This window comes from Triticum aestivum, chromosome 7D, assembly GCF_018294505.1.
Source record: "Triticum aestivum cultivar Chinese Spring chromosome 7D, IWGSC CS RefSeq v2.1, whole genome shotgun sequence".
Taxonomy (NCBI): domain Eukaryota; kingdom Viridiplantae; phylum Streptophyta; class Magnoliopsida; order Poales; family Poaceae; genus Triticum; species Triticum aestivum.
Genome location: NC_057814.1, coordinates 114,896,169 through 114,922,039, shown reverse-complemented (window position 1 = coordinate 114,922,039; position 25,871 = coordinate 114,896,169). Strand labels below are relative to the sequence as shown.

Here is a 25,871-nt window from a genome sequence, read left to right as displayed (position 1 = left end):
CCTCTCAGGAAAGAAAAAAATCATCTAAAAGCCAAAAATATGTATAGAAAAGTAAAAAAATAATATTCAAAGGGAGCACCCAAAACGTGACACATGGCGATGGATGTGAGCGCACCACTGACGCGTTTTCAGCCCACCCAACATGCCCTTGCAGGGCTCGCCAAGAAGTACCCACTAATTAGTTGCTCTCAGCTTCATGCCAGGAAAAGAAACAACAAATCGGGTAAGTTGGCCTGCCAAATGGTGTGGGCCAACCTGCGCCAGGGTGCACGTTTGCTCACTATCCAGCGCACTACGCGCGAAGCTCCAGATGAAAAAACCTTGAACCTGCAGCATGCATGCTTTTATTCCTCCCTTGAAGCTCAACCGATCAGATTCAGACGGTACACAAAAGACAAGAGCGACCATGTGTTCGATCGTTGCCTGACAAACGACCGAGTTCAGGACCTCGGATACCACTAGTAGCTACTAGAAGGAGAACTTGAACACCATGTCATGCTTGTACACCTTCCCCGGTCGGACGATCTGCGACGAGAAACTCGGGCGGTTCACGGCATCGGGGAACCCTTGCGTCTCCAGGCAGTGCGCCGTACCCATTGACGGCCCGGCTCAGGAGGCCCCCGATGCGCGAGCCCACGGCGGCCGGCGTGCAGAAGTCGTAGGGCGTGCCGGCCACGGGCGTCAGGCGGCCAGTCGGGATGAGCCCGGTGTCCACGGGCGTGTACTGGGAGGCGAAGAGGCGGAACACCTCGCCAAGGACGCTGCCGCTGCCATGGCCGCCGAGGTTCTAGTAGGCGTGGTGCGCCAGGTTCACCGGGGTGGCCTTGCCCCGCGCCGTTGCGTTCATGCGCTCGCTCAGCACGTGCGGGCTCGAGAGTTGGTACGTCACGTGCACATCCACGTCGCCTGGAAACCCTGTTCAAGTTCAGCTACTTCGTTAAAATTGGTTATGTTTTGAAATAAAATCAGAAGTAAAGATTAATATATTTGATGAAAGAGGAAATTGCACAAATACACAATTTTTGGGACTGAGGTAGCACGAAACCGCAACTCTAGGGAATTTTAACAGAAAACCAAAACTCCAGGACTAATAAGTGACAAAAAACACTTCTATCTTACAAAACCTGTCCAAATTTTAAATGGCTGGGCTAAATTGGCTGAAAATTCCCCAGATTGATCACTTAGCATGTTTTGAATTACTGCAGTTTTTTCAGATTTCTTTGAAAACTTTGATTTTTTAAGAAAATTTGACCGGTTCTTACAAAACCTGTCCAAATTTAAAAATGGCTGGCCTAAATTGGCTGAAAACTTCCCAGATTGATCATTTAAGACTGAAGTCACATGTGCAATCCCCTCTCGATGAAAATATCACGAAATTGTAAGGGCTCCAAATTCCTTACCTTGCTCTCCGTCGAAGCTATGGTAATACAGAGTGATGAAGGGGGAGCTGCCGCCGGCGACGTGCTCCTTCACCGTCCATACGACCTTATCGAATCCCCGGTGACCACCTAGAGAACACGGCAGAGAAGATGATGGATTACAGCCCGTGGGAGGAGTCAGGGGAGGGAAGTTTTTCCTCTTGTACGTACCGTGTAGCGTGTTGTTGCCATCGTTGGGAATCAGCCGGTAGACTTTGCCGTCCAGCGTGAACCGGGCGTTGGCGATCCTGTTGGCGACGCGGCCGATCAACCCTCCAAAGTAGGCGGTGCCATTCTGTATAATACGTACACACGTGATCGAGATGCAAAAGCAGAAACCAACTTTGTCAGCGGCTAAAGAAGGAAGAACTGAACCATGTTGTGTTAAGAAAAGAAACAAGAGGCGTTTATGCACGCATGATCTTACCACATATTCAGCGACCATACGTATCATAGCCCAGGATCACATCCCCCAAGTTTCCTACAGTACAAGGGAACAAAAGTGAGACGCATGTTGTGTTATTTTGCAGAAGTAACGGAAGGGAATAAAGAAAGAAGCGTGTCAGTTCATCACCTCTCGAGTCGGGGAGGATTACAGACATGAGGGTGGCACCCCAGTTGGTGACCTTGATGGAGAAATCCCCCTTCTTGAGCTCGTACACACCGACGGTCTTCCTCTCGGCCGCCCCATCGGCGCGGCCGGACAGGCCAAGAGCCACAAAGCACGAGGCGAGAAGAAGAGCGACAAACACGGCCCTCGCCATTTTCATCGCAAGGTGTATCTACTATTCCACAGAGTGTCTGTCACCTTAGCAGCCAAGAAGAGCTGGAAGAAGGCAAGGGTGCTAGACGGTTATACATACGGACGTACGCTAGCTTCTTCTTCTACGGTGCCTGTCCTGTGCCGTGGAACCAACGGACAAAGCTATGTCCATGTCTCTCGTTTTGCCAGATATAAGTTGCACTGGCTGGCAGCGGTGCGCGCCCCTGAGGCTACACGCTTTACAAACATCGATCCGGACAAGAGAAAACACACGTTGGCGTTGGTGTTATCCACGGCATTCACAGACGAAACACATAAAGGCTGTGAATGGCCAAATACGTGAGGCCATCAGGCAAAGCATGTGAGCATCGGCAGCAATGCATGGACAAGCTTCACCAACAAACCTAACCTGCTGCCTCAGTCCAAGCTGCATACCCTACCCACACGTTTTTGTTGGATGCAGCTACCTGCTGTGCTGCCTCAGCGAAGACAAACCTCCGCAGCAAACTCTCAAGCAAATGGTTTTCTTTTTCTTTTGAAACCTGAAGGATATGAAGCCAATACTCCAGGATCTCCTTTTCCTATTCCCGAGGGCGCCAAACGAACTCTTCTATGAAACTCCTAACCTTCAAATTCCTCCACAAATCCTGAGGGTCACCCTACTTGGAGGCCCTTCCAGTCCGCGACAATCCATCAGTCCCCGAGAGAACAGGCAGCCTCGTGCAAATGTGATCATTTGTCTCAGAATCCATGTCGCAAAGCTTGCAAGCTTGATCATGGGGCCAACCTTGCTCCGCCAGGCGGTCTGCCATCAAAGCACTCTTATGGAGGATGAGCAAAGCAAAAAGTTTGTGGTTCGGCTCTGCCTTCGCTTGCCAGATATTGTTAGCCACGAAAACATGTTGGAGCACTGTCAAAGAGGACTTCTGTCGCCTTTGCTCAGATTTTTTGCACTGATAAACTAAATATCGAGAGCACAATACAGGCTACTTTGATTATATAAAAAAATGCCTCGCCTGAGACAGCTAAAGATTACCAGCCCAGCAGTTTGCTCAACTGATGCCTAAGAGTGATCACAAAACTTCTGGTTAATCATCTTCAGCGGGTTACCTTGATGATTATTCACCCGAATCGATTTGGTTCTCTCCGAGGCCGTAATATCGAGGACTGTTTAGCCTGGGGCTTCGAAGACATCCATCATTGTCAAGATTCTCAACCCGCCATTTTTGATCCGGAGAATCCAAATAAGACAGTCTAACCAGAGTTAAGGAACAAAATAAAATGGTTGCTCAATCCAAAAAAAAACACTAGAGGTGCATGAGTTAGAATCATAAGCTACAAATTTGAAGGGTACTAACCTTGTATTAACTACAAACATATCAACTTAGTGAACTAAGTTCTCTACTAGGTTTGTAAAGCTGCATATTGTTTGGTATCATCAATCGAAGACCATGCAAGTTTCATACTTGAAAGGAAACTAAGCCTTCTTTATACCCATTGTATATGTTGTAACATACATTGAAAAGCCAATCCAGAAGGACATAACAAATAAATCTTCCTAATGCATAAAAGCAGGGCAAATCAATATTTAAGGTTGGTGGATACAAAGTTGCATACTAAAGATATATTTGCAGGAAAATAAACATTTCAAACATAGATAATATATTTGTCTCACATTTGTCCCCATACGAGAAGCTAAAAGAGTGACATCAACAATTATTACATGAAAGCAAATAGGGCAGTTACAAATTCTTCATGGCTACGTAAGACTAATCCAACATACACCTTCAAGAATTGGGAAATACCCGACAACTGATGTTTACTAAGATACTAGAGCCATGCCAAGTATTGCAAGCTTTAGTGACCATCTGATGTCCATTCCACAAAAGAGGGAGTGTAAGGTAGACCTTCCAAGAAATCTCCAGTAGCACAGATAATATGTACTTCCTGATTATCCATATCATATGACAATGTCTTCTTCTTATTGTCAGTAAGGAAAATCAAATTACATTCTGGATGAATTGCGAACATCGAGTAGGACTCGTAATTTTCGCGACAATCCCTTCCAAACAGTTTGGAACAGCTAACAGTACACTTTAGGGTCCAGTTTCCGCTGTCATAATTTTCAAGAACCCAAATAGAGAGTTGATAATCACCTTCATTCTTTATATGCCAAGCAAACAAGCGTCCCTGGGACTTCCCAATGGAAACATCACCATATTCATTTGTCATGCCACGTGGCATCTTAATCTCGGTCCAATCTTTCCTTTCCATATCCACTGTGACTATTACCGAATAACGAGTAGGGAAATGCATAGTGTTATTCAGGAAGGTGCTTTCCAAATAACTAATTGGATATGTACTGAAATCATTGTGCTGTGTGAAAGTCCATCCTCCAGTATCTGATGAGTAGATCATGTCTGCCGACAGGCCATATGTCTGAGATGAGTTCAGGGGCACAAACACGACGAAGCGGGAAGGAATGGCCGCGTCAAAACCCAAAAAGTATTTGCTTGGGCGGAAAAGCGGAAGGTGATCAGGCAATTCTATAGGAGGCAACGAAGTCCACTCCTGAGTGGCAGGATTGCAGACAACGTGATCGAATTCGTCGGCCTCGGGCCATTCAAAAAATTGCTCGGGTTTTCCTTTGGGAAGAGAATTCCAACCGAGTTGCTTGGGATAGGGAACTTGTCGGAGGAATTGGCCACGGGTAGCCAAACCGACTACCCCTGCCTCTTCAGAAAATTTATCAGGCCTTTGGGCCTTCAAGCACTCCAAGCATTTGGGCCGCCTTCCCCGGCCGGCTACCACTAAAGCCGACTCCCGGAAGGCGACCCAGCCTCACCGACTCCAAGAAGCCGGCCAAGAAGGACGCCGACTCCTAGAAGCCGGCCAAGACCACAACCGCTCCTACATAACGACGACCTGACGGGGCATGGCCACAGTGCGGCCCATGACCCCCGAAGCCCGAGGCAGGCATGGCTACAGGAGGCCGTACGGGAGGGACGTCTCCCGTGCGGCCCGGCACTGTAGCCACGCCAGCCGCGACGTCATCCACGACCCCCTCCTGTACGGCCCAAGGACCGCGGGCCCCTTCAGCCAGAGAGAGGCGTGAAGGCGGCCCGGCTTTTCCTAGTCGGCCAGGAGCATAGCCGGCCTCCAGAAGCCGGCGACTCCCTTCCTCGAAGCAGGAGCCCCATTAAGGAGACAAGACGAGGTGAGGCTACAGTGATAGCCCCCGATGCGGATCACTGTAGCCACGCTTACCCCGACAAAGCCCTCATCATCAGAGGCGCGGCTACAGTAAGCAGCCGCCGACAAGACCCTAGGCGGTGGGGCCGGCCTGTCGACCGAGCAGCCGGCAGCCGGCGGGACCCACCAGCCGGCGGGACCCAGCAGCCGGCGGAGAAGCCGGCAGGCGTAGACACTGACGGCTGGGGCCAGTTCCCAGTCGGATTACCATTGTACCCCCGGGGGGTAGGACTATATAAACCCCCCGGAGCACCCATGCAAAGGGTTCGCACCCCTGCATGTTTGGCTTCAAAACATAGCACACACATACACACCATAGATAGAGAGAAGCAAGAGCTAGCTCTGTTCTTCTTCTCCCTTGATCCCAACAGCTCTAGGAGCGATTGTAGCTACCCCTTATCGATCTAGTGATCATGCGGAGACCCCGCAGAGCAGGACTAGGGGTGTTATCTCCTCGGAGAGCCCCGAACCTGGGTAAGATTCGCCGGCGTGCATGTCTTCGCCTCATCCCATTTCCAGGCACCGGCGACGTTTTATTGGCTCCCACAATGATAAGCCATCCTTTGGCATATGTCGCACCAACCACCCAACATTTGGCGCCCACCGTGGGCCCAGGTGCACCGTCGTCCGGAGATCTGTTCTGGACGGGAACCCTCTTCCTTCCCCGCGAGCGCAGCCAGCCTGCTGCGCCCGGTGGCGTTTGCCCCGACGCGCTGCAAGGCATCGACGACGCCTGCGCAGCGAGCCGCCTCGCCGATCTGCTCGGCGAGACTCGCATCTCCGACGAGCCTGCGTCCGACGCAGGCACCGACTACCCCGAGAGCCGCCTCGTCAGCCTCCTCGACCAATTTCACGTCTCCAGCGAGCCTGCTGCGGACATGGAGTCTGTCGGCTCCACCGACCCGATGCTCATCGACTCCGACACCGCGTCGCTCAACGCCTACCCCTCCGACGTGGTGGTCTTCGACGACCCACTCCCTCGAGCTGACAGCGGCAGCAGCGCTGTCACCGAAGTGCTGGTCATCAGCCACGTCTCCAACTCGGGCGGGAGCGCCCGCGACGCTCAGCAAGCGGCGATGCACGACCTCTCCATCCCCATCCCAGCCGACGCCGACGCCGAGACCCTGGAGGCACGCCGTCTTGCCCTCATCACGGAGAGCAAGAAGATAGCCTCGATGAGACGCCTCGCTGAGGCCCACCAGCGCGAAGTCGACCGCGCCGCCTTCGGGACGTCGCCGCCCTGCGGTCCGAGCCGAGCCGGCTTCGTCCAGAAGCGCGGCGCAGCCATTGCCAGCATGCTGGGCGCAGATCGCCCCGTCTACGCCACCCCGCTCGAAAACCTGCGAGCCGCTCAGGCGGCTGCAGAGGAGCTCAATGGGCTGGGGGCCGATGAGCTCCCCTACATGACAAGACGGATCCAGCAGCTGATCGACGCGGCTGCAGAATGGCACGAAGCCGGCGCCCGTGCTGATAGTCATCCCCCGCGCCGGGAGCACGCCGCGACGTCCCGCTCGCCGACTGCGAGCGGCACGCGCCAGAGGAAAGACAAGGAGCCGGCTGCCAGCCGCAGCCGGACTCGCATCACTATCGAGCGCGACGCGGATGGCCGCCCACGGGCGGTCGAACACCAAGGAAACCTGCCGCCTCCCCCGCCTCGAAGAGAAAGACGCCTCACTCCGCCACCCATCACGCATCCGACTCTTGGCGACCGACTCGGCCGCCGAGAAGGAGTCGGCGAGAGTGACGCCCGCCACAGGATCGACCGCCTTGCTCGATCCTTGGCGTTAGAAGAAGAAGACGATGTCGGCCCGCCATGCTTTGGCCCCCGCATCCGCGACGAGCCCTTCCCCAAAGGGTTCTCGCTCCCCAGAGACACACCCAAGTACAACGGCTCAGTGAAGCCGGAAGATTGGCTCATCGACTACTCCACAGCCGTCAGCATCGCCAACGGCAATCGGCGCGTCGCCGTGAAGTACGTCCCCTTGATGCTGCAAGGGACGGCGCGCACGTGGCTCAACAGCCTCAAGCCATACAGCATCAACAGCTGGCTGGACTTCACCGAGGTTTTCGTCCGCAACTTCACCAGCACCTACAAGCGACCTCCCAAGCCTCGCCAGCTCTCCCTCTGCGTCCAAGGGCCCAACGAGTCGACCCGCGACTACCTCACGCGATGGGCCGAGCTCCGCAACTCCTACGAGGGAGTGCACGAGGTCCAGGCCATCGAGTACTTCACTGCCGGGTGCCGAGAGGGCACCCTCCTCAAGCACCGACTCCTCTGCGACGAGCCGGCTACCCTCGATGAGTTGCTGATCACCGCCGACAAGTATGCCACTGCCGACTCCTCCATGAAGACTGAGCTCCGAGTGGACGCCTCGGGGAAAGTAGTTGCTCCGGCTCCCAAGACGCCGGCTGGCGACCCTAACCGGCGCCCCTACCAGAACGACCACAAGCGCAAGGGCCCCATGCCGACTTCCTCCAGTCGGCAGGTGGCCACAATTGAAGACGAGCAGCCCGAGGAGCGGCCCGCTCCCAAGAAGAAGGGTGGCCGGCCGCCCTGGCAGCCGTCCTTCTCCTACGAACAAGCACTCGATGCTCCCTGCAAGTTCCACAGCGGCGCGAAGCCATCCAACCATACAACACGTAAATGCCACTGGCTCACCCGCATCACCAAGGGTGAAGGGATGGTGCCGCCTCCGCCTCCCGGCCCGCCGCCTCCAGCTCCCCAGCAGCCGGCGGCCCGGCCGGCAGTCGGCGCCATCCAAGACGAGTTCCCTGAAGCGCACGACGCCTACGTCGTCTTCACGAGTCAAGCCGACGACAAGCGCAGCCAACGCCGGCAACACCAAGAAGTAAACGCAGTCGCCTCTAGTACCGCCGAATTCATGCACTGGTCGGAAAAGCCCATCAGCTGGAGCCAGGCCGACCACCCAGAGGTGATGCCTTCGCCTGGCTCCTATGCTATGGTCTTGGACGTCACCCTTGCGACGGAGAGGCGAGCCGCCAGATTTTCCCGCGTCCTGATAGACGGCGGAAGCAGTATCAACATACTGTACCGCGACACCATGGACAAGCTGAACATCAAAGCAAAGCAGCTCATGCCGAGCCGCACTGTCTTCCATGGTATCGTACCCGGCCTATCTTGCTCTCCAATCGGCAAGATCAAGATGGATGTTCTCTTCGGAGACAAAGATCACTTTCGCCGGGAAGCAATATGGTTCGAGGTGGTGGATTTGGAGAGCCCCTATCATGCACTACTTGGCCGACCTGCTTTGGCCAAGTTCATGGCTGTGCCCCACTATGCCTACCTGAAGATGAAGATGCCGAGCTCGAAGGGGATCATCACGGTAGCCGGCGACTACAAGAAGTCCATCGAGTGTGCCATGGCCAGCAGCCGGCTGGCCGAGTCCCTCGTGGTAGCCGAAGAGAAGAAAATGTTGGAGCGGGTTGTGGCCATGGCTGGCAAGCAGCCGGCCTTGTCCCCCAACCCCAAGGACTGTGATGCGCAGGGCTCCTTCCAGCCTGCGAAAGAGACAAAGAAGATACCTCTAGACCCGGAACACCCGGAGAGGTTCGCCGTGATTGGGGCGAACTTGGACAGTAAATAGGAAGGCGAGCTCGCCGACTTCCTCCGTGAGAATCGAGACATCTTTGCATGGTCCCCAAAGGACATGCCGGGTGTCCCGAAGGATTTCGCCGAGCACAAATTACATGTCCGAGCTGATGCGAAGCCGGTCAGGCAACCCCTCCGCCGACTATCAGAAGAGAAGCGAAGAATCGTGGGAGAAGAGATAGCCCGGCTCCTTGCAGCCGGCTTCATCATGGAAGTGTTCTTTCCAGAATGGCTTGCCAATCCAGTTCTGGTTTTGAAGAAGAATAACAAGTGGCGCATGTGTATAGACTACACAAGCTTGAACAAGGCCTGCCCAAAGGATCCGTTTGCTTTGCCACGGATTGACCAAGTGATAGATTCCACAGCCGGATGCGAGCTGTTGTGTTTTTTGGATGCATACTCAGGGTATCATCAGATCAAGTTGGACCCGGCTGACCGCCTGAAGACTGCCTTCATCACACCCTTTGGAGCTTTCTGCTACCTGACAATGACATTCGGCTTGAGAAACGCCGGTGCCACTTTTCAGCGTTGCATGCAGAAATGTCTCTTGAAACAACTCGGCAGAAATGCCCACGTCTACGTAGACGACATTGTGGTGAAGACAGAGAAGCGCGGTACCTTGCTGGAAGACCTCAAGGAAACATTTGCCAACTTGCGCCGATTCCAGATCAAGCTCAACCCCGAGAAGTGAGTGTTCAGAGTGCCAGCCGGCCAGCTGCTGGGCTTCCTGGTCTCCGAACGCGGCATTGAGTGCAACCCTGTCAAGATCAAAGCCATCGAGAGGATGGAGATTCCCACCAAGCTACGAGATGTGCAGAAGTTCACTGGCTGCTTAGCCTCCCTGAACCGTTTTATCAGCCGACTAGGAGAGAAGGCTCTCCCCCTGTACCGACTCATGAAGAAGTCCACTCACTTTGAGTGGAGTGATCAAGCCGACCAAGCCTTCCATGAGTTGAAGAAAATGTTGACCACTCCGCCTGTCCTGGCCGCGCCGACTGAGAAGGAGCCCATGCTCCTCTACATCGCCGCGACAAGCCGAGTCGTCAGCACTGTTGTTGTGGTCCAGCGCCCGAAGGAAGGCCGAGCCCAGCTGGTCCAGAGGCCGGTCTACTATCTCAGCGAAGTACTATCTAGCTCGAAGCAAAACTACCCGCACTACCAGAAGATGTGCTATGGGGTGTACTTCGCTGCCAAGAAATTGAAGCCCTACTTCCAAGAGCACCCCATCACGGTCGTGTGCACTGCCCCGCTCGCCGAGATCATAGGCAGCCGGGATGCATCCGGCCGGGTGGCCAAATGGGCCATTACCTTGGCGCCCTACACGATCTTCTATCAACCCCGCACCGCCATCAAGTCGCAAGCATTGGCCGACTTCCTCGTCGACTGGGCCGAGACCCAGTACTTACCGCCGGCTCCCGACTCTACCCATTGGCGGATGCACTTTGACGGGTCCAAGATGCGCACCGGCTTGGGAGCCGGCATCGTCCTCACCTCTCCCAAAGGCGACAAGCTCAAGTACACGCTGCAGATCCACTTCGCCGCCTCCAACAACGTGGCCGAGTACGAGGCGCACGTACATGGGCTCCAGCTAGCCAAAGAGCTAGGCATATGCCGGATCCTGTGCTACGGTGACTCAGACTTAGTGGTCCAGCAATCATCTGGCGACTGGGACGCCAAGGATGCAAACATGGCAAGCTACCGATTCCTCGTCCAGCAGATGAGCGGATACTTCGAAGGGTGCGAGTTCCTTCACGTGCCAAGGGCTGACAACGACCAAGCAGATGCCCTAGCACGGATCGGCTCCACCCGACAAGCCATACCGACTGGCGTCTCCCTCCAGCGCCTCCTCAAGCCATCCATCAAGCCGTCTCCGGAGTCGGATTCCATCTTCGTACCGCCTGCGCCAGAAACAGCCGGATCCGGCTCAAGCAATCCCGCAGGCGGCACGGGGACTTCGACGACTGCCCCGGGGACTGACGTAGTCGCACCCGGCCCAGGGACCTCAGAACCCGGCCTGGGGACTGCAGCAGTCGGCCCGGGGACTACAACGACACAAGAAGCGATGGCCGACTCCAACACAACACCCAGCCCACCCACCCGAGTCATGGTGGCCACATTAACAGCAGAAGAAGTCACAGCTCCCTCATGGGCCCAGCCCATCCTCAAGTTCCTAGTCAGCAGAGAGCTGCCGGCTGACGAGATCGCAGCAAGACTAGTGCAACGACGAGCCGCAGCATACACAATAATCAACAGGGAGCTTGTGAAGCGCAGCGTCACTGGAGTCTTCCAGCGTTGCGTCGAGCCAGAAAAAGGAGTGGCAATCCTCAAAGACATCCACCAAGGCGAATGCGGCCATCACGCCGCCTCAAGATCCCTCGTGGCCAAGGCTTTCCGCCATGGGTTCTTCTGGCCGACTGCCTTGGAGGATGCTAAAGAAATAGTGAAGAGCTGCAGAGGATGTCAAGTCTTCAGTTCCAAACAACACCTGCCAGCTTCCGCCCTCAAGACCATTCCCCTCACCTGGCCCTTTGCCGTTTGGGGACTGGACATGGTGGGCCCCTTCAAGACAGCCCGCGGTGGCATGACACACCTGCTCGTTGCTGTGGACAAGTTCACAAAGTGGATTGAAGCCAAGCCAATTAAGAAGCTGAACGGGCCGACTGCCGTAACATTCATCACCGACATCACTACTCGGTACGGCGTGCCGCACAGCATCATCACCGACAACGGCACGAACTTCGCCAAAGGCGCACTGGCACGTTTCTGCGCAACACAGGGCATCCGACTGGACTTAGCGTCCGTTGCCCACCCGCAGTCAAACGGCCAGGTCGAGCGAGCAAATGGACTTATCCTCTCCGGCATCAAGCCCCGATTGGTTGTACCACTGGAGCGATCAGCCGGCTGCTGGCTCGAAGAGCTGCCGGCTGTCCTCTGGAGTCTGCGCACTACACCCAACAAGTCAACCGGCTTCACTCCATTCTTCCTTGTGTACGGTGCCGAGGCTGTCATCCCAACAGACATCGAGTTCGACTCGCCTCGGATCACCATGTACACGGAGGAGGAAGCCAAAGAAGCAAGAGAAGACGGCGTCGACCTACTGGAAGAAGGCCGGCTGTTGGCCCTCAGCCGGTCCGCCATCTACCAGCAAGGCCTGCGCCGCTACTACAACCGCAAGGTCAAGCCAAGATCCTTCCAAGAGGGCGACCTTGTGCTCCGGCTGATCCAGTGAACAGCCGGCCAGCACAAGCTCTCGGCCCCTTGGGAAGGCCCCTTCGTCGTCAGCAAGGCACTCGGCAACGACTCCTACTACTTGATCGACGCGCAAAAGCCAAGAGCACGCAAGAGAGACGACTCCGGCAAGGAGTCGGAGCGACCATGGAACGCAAACCTCCTAAGACGATTTTACAGCTGAAAAGCAGTATGTATCACGCTACCCCTTTTGTATTAAGTTAGAAACCAACAGGCCCCCCGGACAATACTCGGGGACTGCCTTTTATTTATCTATGAATGACGAGTGTCATATCCATGAATGTATTATTACATTTTGAACTCTTGTCCGGCACCGGGTCCGACTAATCGGCCCGGGGACTGGCCGCCTTGAGCTATATTCTAAGTTCTTCCCGAAGTCAGCAAAGTAGTGTGCCGGCTCCCAAGTCCTCCCTTGTTGAAAGTCGCAGCTCAAAGAACTGACTGTCCGACTAGCAAGAGGAAAGACAGAAAAGACGCCCACACGAAAAACGGCTAAGGAACAACTAACCTATATAGCAAAGAGACGGCCTCCATATACGCCTGCCGGCTGTCACAGCAGCCGGCTGGCCGGCTTCCTAAAAAACTTAGCTTAAGTCCAGCAGAGCTAAAAGTACTTCCCCCTCCCCAATCGGCCAGGCACTCCCCGGCTACAGTTTGTAGAACAACTGTTTGACTAGGGAGGCGGCAACCAAGGGAGGGCGGCAAAGGAAAAAAGCAGAAGGACAAAAAGCGAAAGTACAAGGAAAAGCCGATTGCATAACTTATATACATAAAGCCGCCTAAAGGCTGGCAACAGACTTGAGTTTCAATACACCCAGTGGGTGGAATTGTGCAGACTTAACCAAACATTGTTCCAAAGCAACAAGACAGGAAAACAAAAGAAAGAAGACTAAGGTGCGACTTGGAGGCCGAACTGATCGGTGAAGGCAGCTCGCCGGCTGAAGGAGTGGCCGCCTAGTTGGTCCCGGCTTGACCACCTCCCGCGGCAGGAGACGCACTCGCACGCGACGTAGTGCTGGAGGCGCGGTCAGGCTGGCCGGCTTCTCCACCAGCCGGCTCGGCGTCTTCACCCTCCTCCTCCTCCTCCTCCTCGCCCTCGTCGCTGGAGTCGATCTCCTCCGCCGAGTCCTCGCCATGCGCCGGGTCCAGCCCGAACCAATCTTCCGGCTGGGCGACTCCATTGTCGTCCACCTCGGGGGCGAAGATGTTGGTGTCGGTGTAGTCGGCGATCGCCGAATGATGGCCGGCCGCGCCGGCTCCAGCTCCGTGTCGGCTTGCTGCCGCCAGGTCGACAGCTGGTCCAGGTTCAAGCCGGGATACCAGGCCTTGACGAACTCCAGCGCCCGCCTGGCGCCGGAGCGAGCCGCTGACGCCTTCCAAGCCTCGAAGCGGCCGACGGCCACCTCCAGCCAGTCGGCGGTCCGACTGGGAGTGCGTGGGACCACTTGGCCGGGCCAGAGGGCGGCCAAGACCGCCGACCCGGCACGCTGAAGCCGGCGGAGCAGCCTGTGAGCCGGCTGGATGCGAGCCTGGATCGCCAGGAGCTGCTCCTCCAGCGAACGGCCGGCGGTTGGCGAGATCTCGAAGCCGGCTTGCCTCTTCGCCTGACGACGGGCTTCGACGGCCTGGTTGGCGGCAGTGGAATAGCCGGGGAAGTACTCTGTGAGAAGAAGAAAAGGAAAGAAAAACACCAAAAACAGAAAAACAAGTCAAATGGCGGATGGCAAGAAAGGACGAAGTGGTAGATGACTTACCGTCAACGAGGTCCTCAATCTGGCCATAGCCAGAGACCAGAGTCTGCTTAACCTCCACCCAGCCGGCCGCCTCCGTCTCGAACTCGGCCTGAAGGGCGGCCTCGCGATCCTGCGCAGTTTTCAGCGTAGCCTTGTGGCCTTCCTCCTGGTCGGCCAGCTTCTTGACCAGGCGGTCGCGCTCCTGCACCAAAGCGGCAAGCTCCGCGTCCTTGGCATGAAGAGCAGTCTGGGACTCCCCCAGCTGCGCCCTCAGACTGGCGTTGGCCGCTGTAGAGATAGAAGAAAAAGAAGAACAATGAGGAATGATCAAGGAAGATCCGAGCCGACTGCTCAGCAGTCGGCCCGAATCTCGGGGACTACACCCAGTGGGTGCGCTGACGCGCCCCCACATGAGAAAAAGGTCAAGTCACATACCTCGGCTTTCCGTGAGATCGGCGGTCTTCTGAGTCAACTCCCGAGCCTGGGAGTTGAAGGCGGCCGCTCGGAGATTGTGGTAGTCCTGCAAGACGGACAGAAGACCGACGTGAGAACAAAAGCAGCAAAAACAAAAATCTCCAAGAAGTTCCAAGCCGCCTACTCAGCAGCCGACTCGGAACTCGGGGACTACACCCAGTGGGTGCGCTGACGCGCCCCCATGAGAAAAATCAAGTTCAAAAAAGAGAGCAAGATGAGAATACTAACCCGGATGGCTGCCCGCGTGGCGAGGAATTCGTCGGTGAACTGCCTCAGCGCCGCGGCTTGGCTCTGCAGCCGGGTCCGGACGTCTTGCGCGGCGACGTTCACCACGGCCGACCCTCCGCCCGGCGTCCACCCCGAGGTAGCGCTGGCCGCCTCCGCGTCTCGGGCCGACGAGCTGGAGCCCACGGCCGGCTGTGGCTCCGACGCAGCCCTCTGCGGTTCAGCCGCGGCCTTCCCCGCACGCCGGCTTGGCGGAACCCGGACCGCCACCTCAGCCCCCGCGGCCGGCTCGCCCCCCGCCGACTGTGCGGGCGCAGGCTCAGGCTGGCGGCCTTGGGTCGTCCTAGTCGGAGGAGTCGGCCCCGGCGCCTCCCCCAAGATGACGACATCGTCACCGCTTCTTCCCAGCCCCGGCTGGGAACCGCTGGCTCCCCCCGGCGAGGGATCCACGTCCCCGGGCGCCATGGTGCGCAGGGGGGTGACCATCAAGGCCTCCCCTGCCGCCGCTTCGGCCTCGGCCTCTGCCTGGGCCTTGGCTGCGGCCTCGGCGAGCGCCTTCGCCGCTTCCTCCTCCCGAGCCGCCTGGGCGGCAGCTGCCCTCTGTGCCTCCGCCTCCCGCGCTTCCTGCTCCTCCCGCGCCTCCCGCGCGTTCCTTTCTGTCGCCTCCAGGAGGGCGGCGCGGGGATCTACGCGGCGGGTGGTGCTCCCAGAGCCCCCTGGCGACTCGATGACGGAGCCGGCGTCCGCCCGCTCAAGTGATAGCGGAGCCCTGACCGTTGAAAAAGAAGACGAAGACTCAAGAACCACCAAAGGAAAGAAAGAAGGACAGTACGAAGAAAGAGAGAACTTACGCCGACACCGTCTGCGGCTGCTTCACCACTTTGCGGAAGCGAGCCGCCTTCGCGGCCGCCTCTTCCCGCCTGGTGGCCGCCGCCCCACCCCTAGGCTTCTTCGTCCAGCTGCCGAACATGCCCTGGGTGGCGCGACGTTTCTGGCCTCTACCCCGAGCAGGCTGCGCGACGGAAGAGCCCGCGCCGCGTCCGGAGGCCGGCTGGCGGGGCAGGACGGTTTCGGCTTCGTCCTCGTCTGGCCAGTCCTCGAAGGTAGCGGTAAACCCGGAGCCGCCTGCTTCGCCGCCGGCTTGGCCGCCAGCCGGCTCGGCGGCGTCCTCCATATGGACCGCCCCCAGGTCGGGGTCCTCCTGATCGTGCTCGGTCCGGTCGGGGACGAAGCGGCGCTCCACGTCCGCTCCGCCGGCCGGCCGAAACAGAGGATTCTGTCAAAAAGAGCGAGCCGACTGAGTTAGAGTCGGCCCAAAGGAACTCGGCGACAAAGCCGAGGGAGAAAAAGAGAAAAAGAGAAGGGGAGCGTACCGTAGGCGGAGGATTGGCGCGGCTGTATGGTTCCTTGCCAAATTGCCAGTCATCGGAAAGCTGGCAATTGGCGAGGTAGTTCACCATGTCGGCGGCGTCAGGCCGCGGCATCTCCTTGGTACACATCCGGCTCGGATCGAGCTGGCCGCTCATCTGACAGATCAGATGAGGCCGGCTCTGGAGCGGAAGGACCCGGCGCGTGACGAACGCAGCCAGGAGGTCGGGCCCCGTCAGCCCCTCCGACTGGACCATCACCCGCAGGCGGGCGATGGCGGCGTTTCCTCCCTGCAACAGCGTTACCGCCCGGAAGGACCACTGGGGCAGCCTCCCCGCCGGCGGGCCGGCTACGTAAGCCGGCAGGTTGAGGTAGTCACCTCGGGGAGTGATGCTCCGCACGTAGAAGTATGATTTCTGCCACTTCTTCACCGATTGGATCAGCGTGATGACGGGGAAGGGGTTGTCGGCGCCGGATCTCCGCGACGCGATGAAGGCGCCGGTCTGAGCCGGCACGCCCCTCACGCGCATGCCCAGCTTCGACTGGAAGAAGTCCCCCCAGAGCTCGAGGGTGGGGAGGACGCCAAGATAGCCCTCGCACAGGGTGACGAAGGCCGACAGCAGCACCACCGCGTTGGGGGTGAGGTGGTGCGGCTGGAGTTGATAGAAGTCCAACCAGGAGCGGAAGAAAGCGCTCACTGGCAGGCCGAAGCCGCGCAGGAAGTGCGAGCGGAAGACCACCCGCTCGCCCTCCCGCGGCGCCGGCCTGACCTCCTTCTCCGGCGCGAGGCGGACCTCCACTTTGTCCGCGCTGGGCAGACGCCGGGTGTCGCGGAGAAAGTCGATGTGGTCGTTGTGAACGATGGAGCCATCCCAATCCCCGCCGAGCTGCTCTACGTGGGGAGGCATAGCGGAAGCTGGCACGGCGGCGGACGAGCGCGCCAAGGAAGAGCGCGGTGGCGAGGCGCTGTCGCAAGAACGAGCAAGGCGAGAAGACGAAGGAAGTGGGAGGAGCGTGCGAGGGTCTGCCGCCCTCCACCTCCCCCTACTTATAGGCTCGTGCGGCCGAAGAGGCCGGACGTGGGGAGGGACGTGGGATTAACTGCGCCCACTCCCCCCACGTCTCGCGTTTATTGCGCATAAGTGCGAGCCGAAACTGCCGCACGGAACGTGCGGGCGGTTTCGGGATACGAAGGATCCGCGCCTGGGCCGGGGCGCGGACGTGGCGGGCCCCCTCCCTGCGGCGATGTCCCGTCACGCGCGTGGGCTGGCAGGCTTTCCGGCCACGTGGCACGCCAACGGCCCGAGGCCGGCCCGTGGCCCGGTGCACGAGCCTGCGGGTTCCCGCCCCCCGACTCCAGAAGAATTCGACTAAAGGCGGCACGCCTGCACCAAGGCCGGCTCCTAGCTGCCGGCTTGTCACGATAGGAAGCTGATCGAGCTTCTCGAACCCCACTCCACCTCGAAGCCCAATCAGCTTCCGGGACTACTGTCGGAGGAATTGGCCACGGGTAGCCAAACCGACTACCCCTGCCTCTTCAAAAAATTTATCAGGCCTTTGGGCCTTCAAGCACTCCAAGCATTTGGGCCGCCTTCCCCGGCCGGCTACCACTAAAGCCGACTCCCGGAAGGCGACCCAGCCTCACCGACTCCAAGAAGCCGGCCAAGAAGGACGCCGACTCCTAGAAGCCGGCCAAGACCACAACCGCTCCTACATAACGACGACCTGACGGGGCATGGCCATAGTGCGGCCCACGACCCCCGAAGCCCGAGGCAGGCATGGCTACAGGAGGCCGTACGGGAGGGATGTCTCCCGTGCGGCCCGCACTGTAGCCACGCCAGCCGCGACGTCATCCACGACCCCCTCCTGTACGGCCCAAGGACCGCGGGCCCCTTCAGCCAGAGAGAGGCGTGAAGGCGGCACGGCTTTTCCTAGTCGGCCAGGAGCATAGCCGGCCTCCAGAAGCCGGCGACTCCCTTCCTCGAAGCAGGAGCCCCATTAAGGAGACAAGACGAGGTGAGGCTACAGTGATAGCCCCCGATGCGGATCACTGTAGCCACGCTTACCCCGACAAAGCCCTCATCATCAGAGGCGCGGCTACAGTAAGCAGCCACCGACAAGACCCTAGGCGGTGGGGCCGGCCTGTCGACCGAGTAGCCGGCAGCCGGCGGGACCCACCAGCCGGCGGGACCCAGCAGCCGGCGGAGAAGCCGGCAGGCGTAGACACTGACGGCTGGGGCCAGTTCCCAGTCGGATTACCATTGTACCCCCGGGGGGTAGGACTATATAAACCCCCGGAGCACCCATGCAAAGGGTTCGCATGTTTGTCTTCAAAACATAGCACACACATACACACCATAGATAGAGAGAAGCAAGAGCTAGCTCTGTTCTTCTTCTCCCTTGATCCCAACAGCTCTAGGAGCGATTGTAGCTACCCCTTATCGATCTAGTGATCATGCGGAGACCCCGCAGAGCAGGACTAGGGGTGTTATCTCCTCGGAGAGCCCCGAACCTGGGTAAGATTCGCCGGCGTGCATGTCTTCACCTCATCCCGTTTCCAGGCACCGGCGACGTTTTATTGGCTCCCACAATGATAAGCCATCCTTTGGCATATGTCGCACCAACCACCCGACAGAACTTTCCAGCATTTGCAAAGGAGAAGGCTGTTGCTGCATTGCGTGACACAGAAATGCTTATAGCTGCTGCGTAAGAATGAGAGGTCGGGGTCGACCATGGGAGGACCTTTTCCGGACAAATTGTGGAAACGGCAACCGTGATCATTGTAGAAGAAGCCGGACATGGCCTGCGGCGACCTCTTGTGGACGTGGGAGTAGGAGCAGAGGGCGAGCCACTCTTTGGACACGCACTTGAAGCGGCACAGCGGCCTGCAGGGCACCCGTGACAGGATCTCCATGAGAGCGTCCTCCTGCCGCACATGCTTCAGTTTCTTGTTCTTCTTCTCGTTCTAAAAATGGTATAAACAAGAAATTCATTCGGTCATTCAGGTTACCAGTGCCATCTCATAGACCTATGATTGGAAGGAGGATGTGAGCAAACCTCAGATGCCATGGGAACGACGGCGAGGCCAGGCAGCAACGGCAACGGTGCCGGATGCGGAGAACAGGATGGATCTTCCTCGTCCCGGCCTCCGCGGGCGGCTGCCGGCTCCCCGTAGCCGTGCTCGCCTCCGCTACCTCCTAGCGGCATTTCCTCCTCTGGTTCGGCGCCCTCGGTAGGGGCCGTCACCGGCCGGCGGCACAGGTCGGCTCGTCGAGGGTTTGGGAAGGGGATGGGACGGGCGGCGGCGGCTGTTAGTTGTCGTCGTCGCCTGCGACCCAAGTGAAAAAGAATGGGATTGCTAGACGGGCTGGGCTGGTTACTTCGGCCCAAGTAATTAGCTTTGAGATGTTCTCGGCCTGCCCTTAAAGTGTGTTGGCTAAAAATAGTGTTTTGGTAGACAACTCGTTTGAAATAGGAGTAGCTCTCAAAAGTTGCTAAAAAAGGAGTAGCTCCCAAAACTGTAAAAAAAATAGTATAGCTCTCAAAGGAAACGAGTTCATTGTCTAAAAAAAAGGAAACACTTTCAAAAAAAAACTCTCAAAGAAAAAAATCATTTGCAATAATAAAGGAAAATCTTATCTGCTGTCGTCAGATTTTTGGGAAGCATCAGTCACAAAACCTGCATTATCCGGCGAAGAAGAATCTGAAGCGGCAAGCGGATGCTTAAGAGCCTGTTTAGGACTGCTCTGCTCCCTAAAATTCAGCTCCGCTCTAGAAAAACACAAGCCAAACGAGATAGCTCCACGATATGCCGCTTCGAAAAAAACTAGAATCTGGGGTACAGCTCCCAGTTATTTATGAAGCTCTTCAGGGGGTACTCTAAGAAACTCTAGAAGGCTGAAGTTGGGGGGAAATTACCCACCAGTACCATCAGTAAATGGATACCCCTTCGTTTCTCCCCCTTCATCCAATCAAATAGATCCTTTCCACCAAATTATCCATTCTTGAAGCTGAAGCTAGATGGAAGGCAAACATTCTCTTTGGTAGTGCTACAACCTCTATGTGAAACTGCTCCAAAGTGAATTTGGTGGAGTGAAACTGGTTTGGTGAAGCGGAGCAGTCCCAAACATGCTCTTAGTCTCAGAATATCTTGCTCAGTCAACACGGTGGCTGAAGGTGTTGGAGTAGAAGAACGAGTCCTTGGAGATGATGTCCGCGCCTTACGCATGTGTCGCTTGTTAAGGAAGCACTGAGACTCAGGATGACCATGCCATAATGAGGATGAGAGCGACCTTGACTGCCAGTGGTGTTGGAAATATGCCCTAGAGGCAATAATAAATGGTTATTATTATATTTCTTTGTTCATGGTAATTGTCTATTGTTCATGCTATAATTGTATTGTCCGGAAATCGTAATACATGTGTGAATACATAGACCACAAAGTGTCCCTAGTAAGCCTCTAGTTGACTAGCTCGTTGATCAACAGATAGTCACGGTTTCCTGACTATGGACATTGGATGTCATTGATAATGAGATCACATCATTAGGAGAATGATGTGATGGACAAGACCCAATCCTAAGCATAGCATAAAAGATCGTGTAGTTTCGTTTGCTAGAGCTTTTCCAATGTCAAGTATCTTTTCCTTAGACCATGAGATCGTGCAACTCCCGGATACCGTAGGAGTGCTTTGGGTGTGCCAAACGTCACAACGTAACTGGGTGACTATAAAGGTGCACTACGGGTATCTCCGAAAGTGTCTGTTGGGTTGGCACGGATCGAGACTGAGATTTGTCACTCCATGTGACGGAGAGGTATCTCTGGGCCCACTCGGTAATGCATCATCATAATGAGCTCAATGTGACTAAGGCGTTAGTCACGGGATCATGCATTGCGGTACGAGTAAAGAGACTTGCCGGTAACGAGATTGAACAAGGTATTGGGATACCGACGATCGAATCTCGGGCAAGTAACATACCGATTGACAAAGGGAATTGCATACGGATTGATTGAATCCTCGACACCGTGGTTCATCCGATGAGATCATCGTGGAACATGTGGGAGCCAACATGGGTATCCAGATCCCGCTGTTGGTTATTGACCTGAGAGGCGTCTCGGTCATGTCTGCATGTCTCCCGAACCCGTAGGGTCTACACACTTAAGGTCCGGTGACGCTAGGGTTGTAGAGATATATGTATGCGGAAACCCGAAAGTTGTTCGGAGTCCCGGATGAGATCCCAGACGTCACGAGAGGTTCCGGAATGGTCCGGAGGTGAAGAATTATATATAGGAAGTCAAGTTTCGGCCACCGGGAAAGTTTCGGGGGTTACCGGTATTGTACCGGGACCACCGGAAGGGTCCCGGGGGTCCTCCGGGTGGGGCCACCTGTCCCGGAGGGCCCCGTGGGCTGAAAGTGGAAGGGAACCGGCCCTTAGTGGGCTGGGGCGCCCCCCTTGGGCCTCCCCCCATGCGCCTAGGGTTGGGAACCCTAGGGGGAGCTTCCCCCTTGCCTTGGGGGGCAAGGCAACCCCTTCCCCCCTTGGCCGCCGCCCCCCCTTGGAGTTCCCATCTCCCAGGGCTGGCGCACCCCCCCAGGGGCCTATATAAAGGGGGGGAGGGAGGGCAGCAACCTACAGCCTTGGGCGCCTCCCTCCTCCCCTGCAACATCTCTCTCTCTCTCGCAGAAGCTCGGCGAAGCCCTGCCGGAGACCTGCTACATCCACCACCACGCCGTCGTGCTGCTGGATCTCCATCAACCTCTCCTTCCCCCTTGCTGGATCAAGAAGGAGGAGACGTCGCTGCACCGTACGTGTGTTGAACGCGGAGGTGCCGTCCGTTCGGCACTCGGTCATCGGTGATTTGGATCACGGCGAGTACGACTCCGTCATCCACGTTCATTGGAACGCTTCTGCTCGCGATCTACAAGGGTATGTAGATGCACTCCTTTCCCCTCGTTGCTAGTAGACTCCATAGATGCATCTTGGTGAGCGTAGGAAAATTTTAAATTATGCTACGATTCCCAACAGTGGCATCATGAGCCAGGTCTATGCGTAGTTACTATGCACGAGTATAACACAATGCAGTTGTGGGCGTTGAGTTTGCCAATTCTTCTTGCCGCTACTAGTCGTTTCTTGTTTCGGCGGCATTGTAGGATGAAGCGGCCCGGACCGACCTTACACGTACGCTTACGTGAGACAGGTTCCACCGACTGACATGCACTAGTTGCATAAGGTGGCTAGCGGGTGTCTGTCTCTCCTACTTTAGTCGGAACGGATTCGATGAAAAGGGTCCTTATGAAGGGTAAATAGAAATTGGCAAATCACGTTGTGGTCATACGTAGGTAAGAAAACGTTCTTGCTAGAAACCTACAAACCACGTAAAAACTTGCAACAACAATTAGAGGACGTCTAACTTGTTTTTGCAGCAAGTGCTATGTGATGTGATATGGCCAGAAGATGTGATGAATGATATATGTGATGTATGAGATTGATCATATTCTTGTAATAGGAATCACGACTTGCATGTCGATGAGTATGACAACCGGCAGGAGCCATAGGAGTTGTCTTTATTATTTTGCATGACCTGCGTGTCATTGAATAACGCCATGTAATTTACTTTACTTTGTTGCTAAACGCGTTAGCCATACAAGTAGAAGTAATCGTTGGCGTGACGACTTCATGAAGACACAATGGAGATCATGATGATGGAGATCATGGTGTCATGCCGGTGACGAAGATGATCATGGTGCCCCGAAGATGGAGATCAAAGGAGCATGATGATATTGGCCATATCATGTCACTATTTGATTGCATGTGATGTTTATCATGTTTTTGCATCTTATTTGCTTAGAACGACGGTAGTAAGTAAGATGATCCCTTATAATAATTTCAAGAAAGTGTTCACCCTAACTGTGCACCGTTGCGAAGGTTCGTTGTTTCGAAGCACCACGTGATGATCGGGTGTGATAGATTCTAACGTTCGAATACAACGGGTGTTGACGAGCCTAGCATGTACAGACATGGCCTCGGAACACACGCAATACACTTAGGTTGACTTGACGAGCCTAGCATGTACAGACATGGCCTCGGAACACGGAGGACTGAAAGGTCGAGCATGAGTCGTATAGAAGATACGATCAACATGGAGATGTTCACCGATCTTGACTAGTCCATCTCACGTGATGATCGGACACGGCCTAGTTGAATTCGGATCATGTTTCACTTAGATGACTAGAGGGATGTCTATCTGAGTGGGAGTTCATTAAATAATTTGATTATATGAACTTAGTTATCATGAACTTAGTCTAAAATCTTTACACTATGTATTGTAGATCAAATGGCCCACGTTGTCCTCAATTTCAACGCGTTCCTAGAGAAAACCAAGCTGAAAGATGATGGCAGCAACTATACAGACTGGGTCCGGAACCTGAGGATCATCCTCATAGCAGCCAAGAAAGATTATGTCTTAGAAGCACCGCTAGGTGAAGCACCAATCCCTAAGAACCAAGACGTTATGAACGCTTGGCAGCAGCGTGCTGATGATTACTCCCTCGTTCAGTGCGGCATGCTTTACAGCTTAGAACCGGGTCTCCAAAAGCGTTTTGAGAAACATGGAGCATATGAGATGTTCGAGGAGCTGAAACTGGTTTTTCAAGCTCATGCCCGGGTCGAGAGATATGATGTCTCCGACAAGTTCTTCAGCTGTAAAATGGAGGAGAACAGTTCTGTTAGTGAGCACATACTCAGAATGTCTGGGTTGCACAACCGCTTGTCTCAGCTGGGAGTTAATCTCCTGGATGACGCGGTCATTGACAGAATCCTCCAGTCGCTTCCACCAAGCTACAAGAGCTTTGTGATGAACTACAATATGCAGGGGATGGAAAAGACCATTCCCGAGGTATATTCAATGCTGAAATCAGCTGAGGTAGAGATCAGAAAAGAACATCAAGTGTTGATGGTGAATAAAACCACTAAGTTCAAGAAGGGCAAGGGTAAGAAGAACTTCAAGAAGGACGGCAAGGGAGTTGCCGCGCCCGGTAAGCCAGTTGCCGAGAAGAAGTCAAAGAATGGACCCAAGCCCGAGACTGAGTGCTTTTATTGCAAGGGAAGTGGTCACTGGAAGCGGAACTGCCCCAAATATTTAGCGGACAAGAAGAAGGCCGGCAACACCCAAGGTATATGTGATATACAAGTAATTGATGTGTACCTTACCAGTACTCGTAGTAGCTCCTGGGTATTTGATACCGGTGCGGTTGCTCATATTTGTAACTCAAAGCAGGAAATACGGAATAAACGGAGACTGGCAAAGGACGAGGTGACGATGCGCGTCGGGAATGGTTCCAAGGTCGATGTGATCGCCGTTGGCACGCTACCTCTGCATCTACCCACGGGATTAGTTTTAAACCTCAATAATTGTTATTTAGTGCCAGCTTTGAGCATGAACATTGTATCTGGATCTCGTTTAATTCGAGATGGCTACTCATTTAAATCTGAGAATAATGGTTGTTCTATTTATTTGAGAGATATGTTTTATGGTCATGCCCCGTTGGTCAATGGTTTATTTTTGATGAATCTCGAACGTGATGTTACACATGTTCATAGTGTGAATACCAAAAGATGTAAAGTTGATAACGATAGTCCCACATACTTGTGGCACTGCCGCCTTGGTCACATTGGTGTCAAGCGCATGAAGAAGCTCCATGCAGATGGACTTTTGGAGTCTCTTGATTATGAATCATTTGACACGTGCGAACCATGCCTCATGGGTAAGATGACCAAGACTCCGTTCTCCGGAACAATGGAGCGAGCAACCAACTTATTGGAAATCATACATACCGATGTGTGCGGTCCAATGAGTGTTGAGGCTCGCGGAGGATATCGTTATGTTCTCACTCTCACTGATGATTTAAGTAGATATGGGTATGTCTACCTAATGAAACACAAGTCTGAAACCTTTGAAAAGTTCAAGGAATTTCAGAGTGAAGTCGAGAATCAACGTGACAGGAAAATAAAATTCTTACGATCAGATCGTGGTGGAGAATATTTAAGTCACGAATTTGGTACACACTTAAGGAAATGTGGAATAGTTTCACAACTCACGCCGCCTGGAACACCTCAGAGAAATGGTGTGTCCGAATGTCGTAATCGCACTCTATTGGATATGGTGCGATCTATGATGTCTCTTACCGATTTACCGCTCTCATTTTGGGGTTATGCTTTAGAGACTGCCGCATTCACTTTAAATAGGGCACCGTCTAAATCCGTTGAGACGACACCGTATGAATTATGGTTTGGGAAGAAACCTAAGCTGTCGTTTCTAAAAGTTTGGGGATGCGATGCTTATGTCAAGAAACTTCAACCTGAAAAGCTCGAACCCAAATCGGAAAAATGCGTCTTCATAGGATACCCTAAGGAAACTATTGGGTATACCTTCTACCTCAGATCCGAAGGCAAGATCTTCGTTGCCAAGAATGGGTCCTTTCTGGAGAAGGAGTTTCTCTCGAAAGAATTGAGTGGGAGGAAAGTGGAACTTGATGAGGTGATAGTCACCCCTTCCGAACCGGAAAGTAGCGCAGCGCGGGAAAATGTTCCTGTGGTGCCTACACCGACTGGGGAGGAAGTTAATGATGATGATCATGAAGCTTCAGATCAAGTTACTGAACTTCGTAGGTCCACAAGGACACGTTCCGCACCAGAGTGGTACGGCAACCCTGTCCTGGAAATCATGTTGTTAGACAACGGTGAACCTTCGAACTATGAAGAAGCGATGGCGGGCCCGGATT

At 55.1% G+C, this 25,871-nt stretch overlaps 1 protein-coding gene and 1 pseudogene across 1 annotated transcript; both read right to left on the bottom strand.

The window, feature by feature from the left end:
* Positions 1-311: 311 nt before the first annotated feature.
* Positions 312-2,461, bottom strand: LOC123167402 (galactose mutarotase-like; annotated as a pseudogene).
* A 1,577-nt stretch (positions 2,462-4,038) lies between these two features.
* On the bottom strand, positions 4,039-19,299 carry LOC123165972 (uncharacterized). Its single transcript, XM_044583734.1, has 3 exons — positions 19,150-19,299; positions 18,721-19,057; positions 4,039-4,868 (listed from the first exon to the last, which is right to left on the bottom strand). Exons 1-3 carry the CDS (start codon positions 19,297-19,299, stop codon positions 4,039-4,041), a joined length of 1,317 nt encoding a protein of 438 aa, XP_044439669.1.
* Positions 19,300-25,871: the final 6,572 nt, after the last annotated feature.

What these genes read in the sequence shown, in the direction of transcription:
- LOC123165972 (XM_044583734.1), bottom strand. Translation starts at nt 19,299, where the DNA reads ATGCCGCTAGGAGGTAGCGGAGGCGAGCACGGCTACGGGGAGCCGGCA. An exon ending in TCGTTCCCATGGCATCTGAG is followed by an intron (nt 19,058 to 19,149) that starts GTTTGCTCACAT and finishes TACCATTTTTAG; the next exon opens with AACGAGAAGAAGAACAAGAA. An exon ending in ATGCTGGAAAGTTCTGTCGG is followed by an intron (nt 4,869 to 18,720) that starts GTGGTTGGTGCG and finishes TCCTCCGACAAG; the next exon opens with TTCCCTATCCCAAGCAACTC.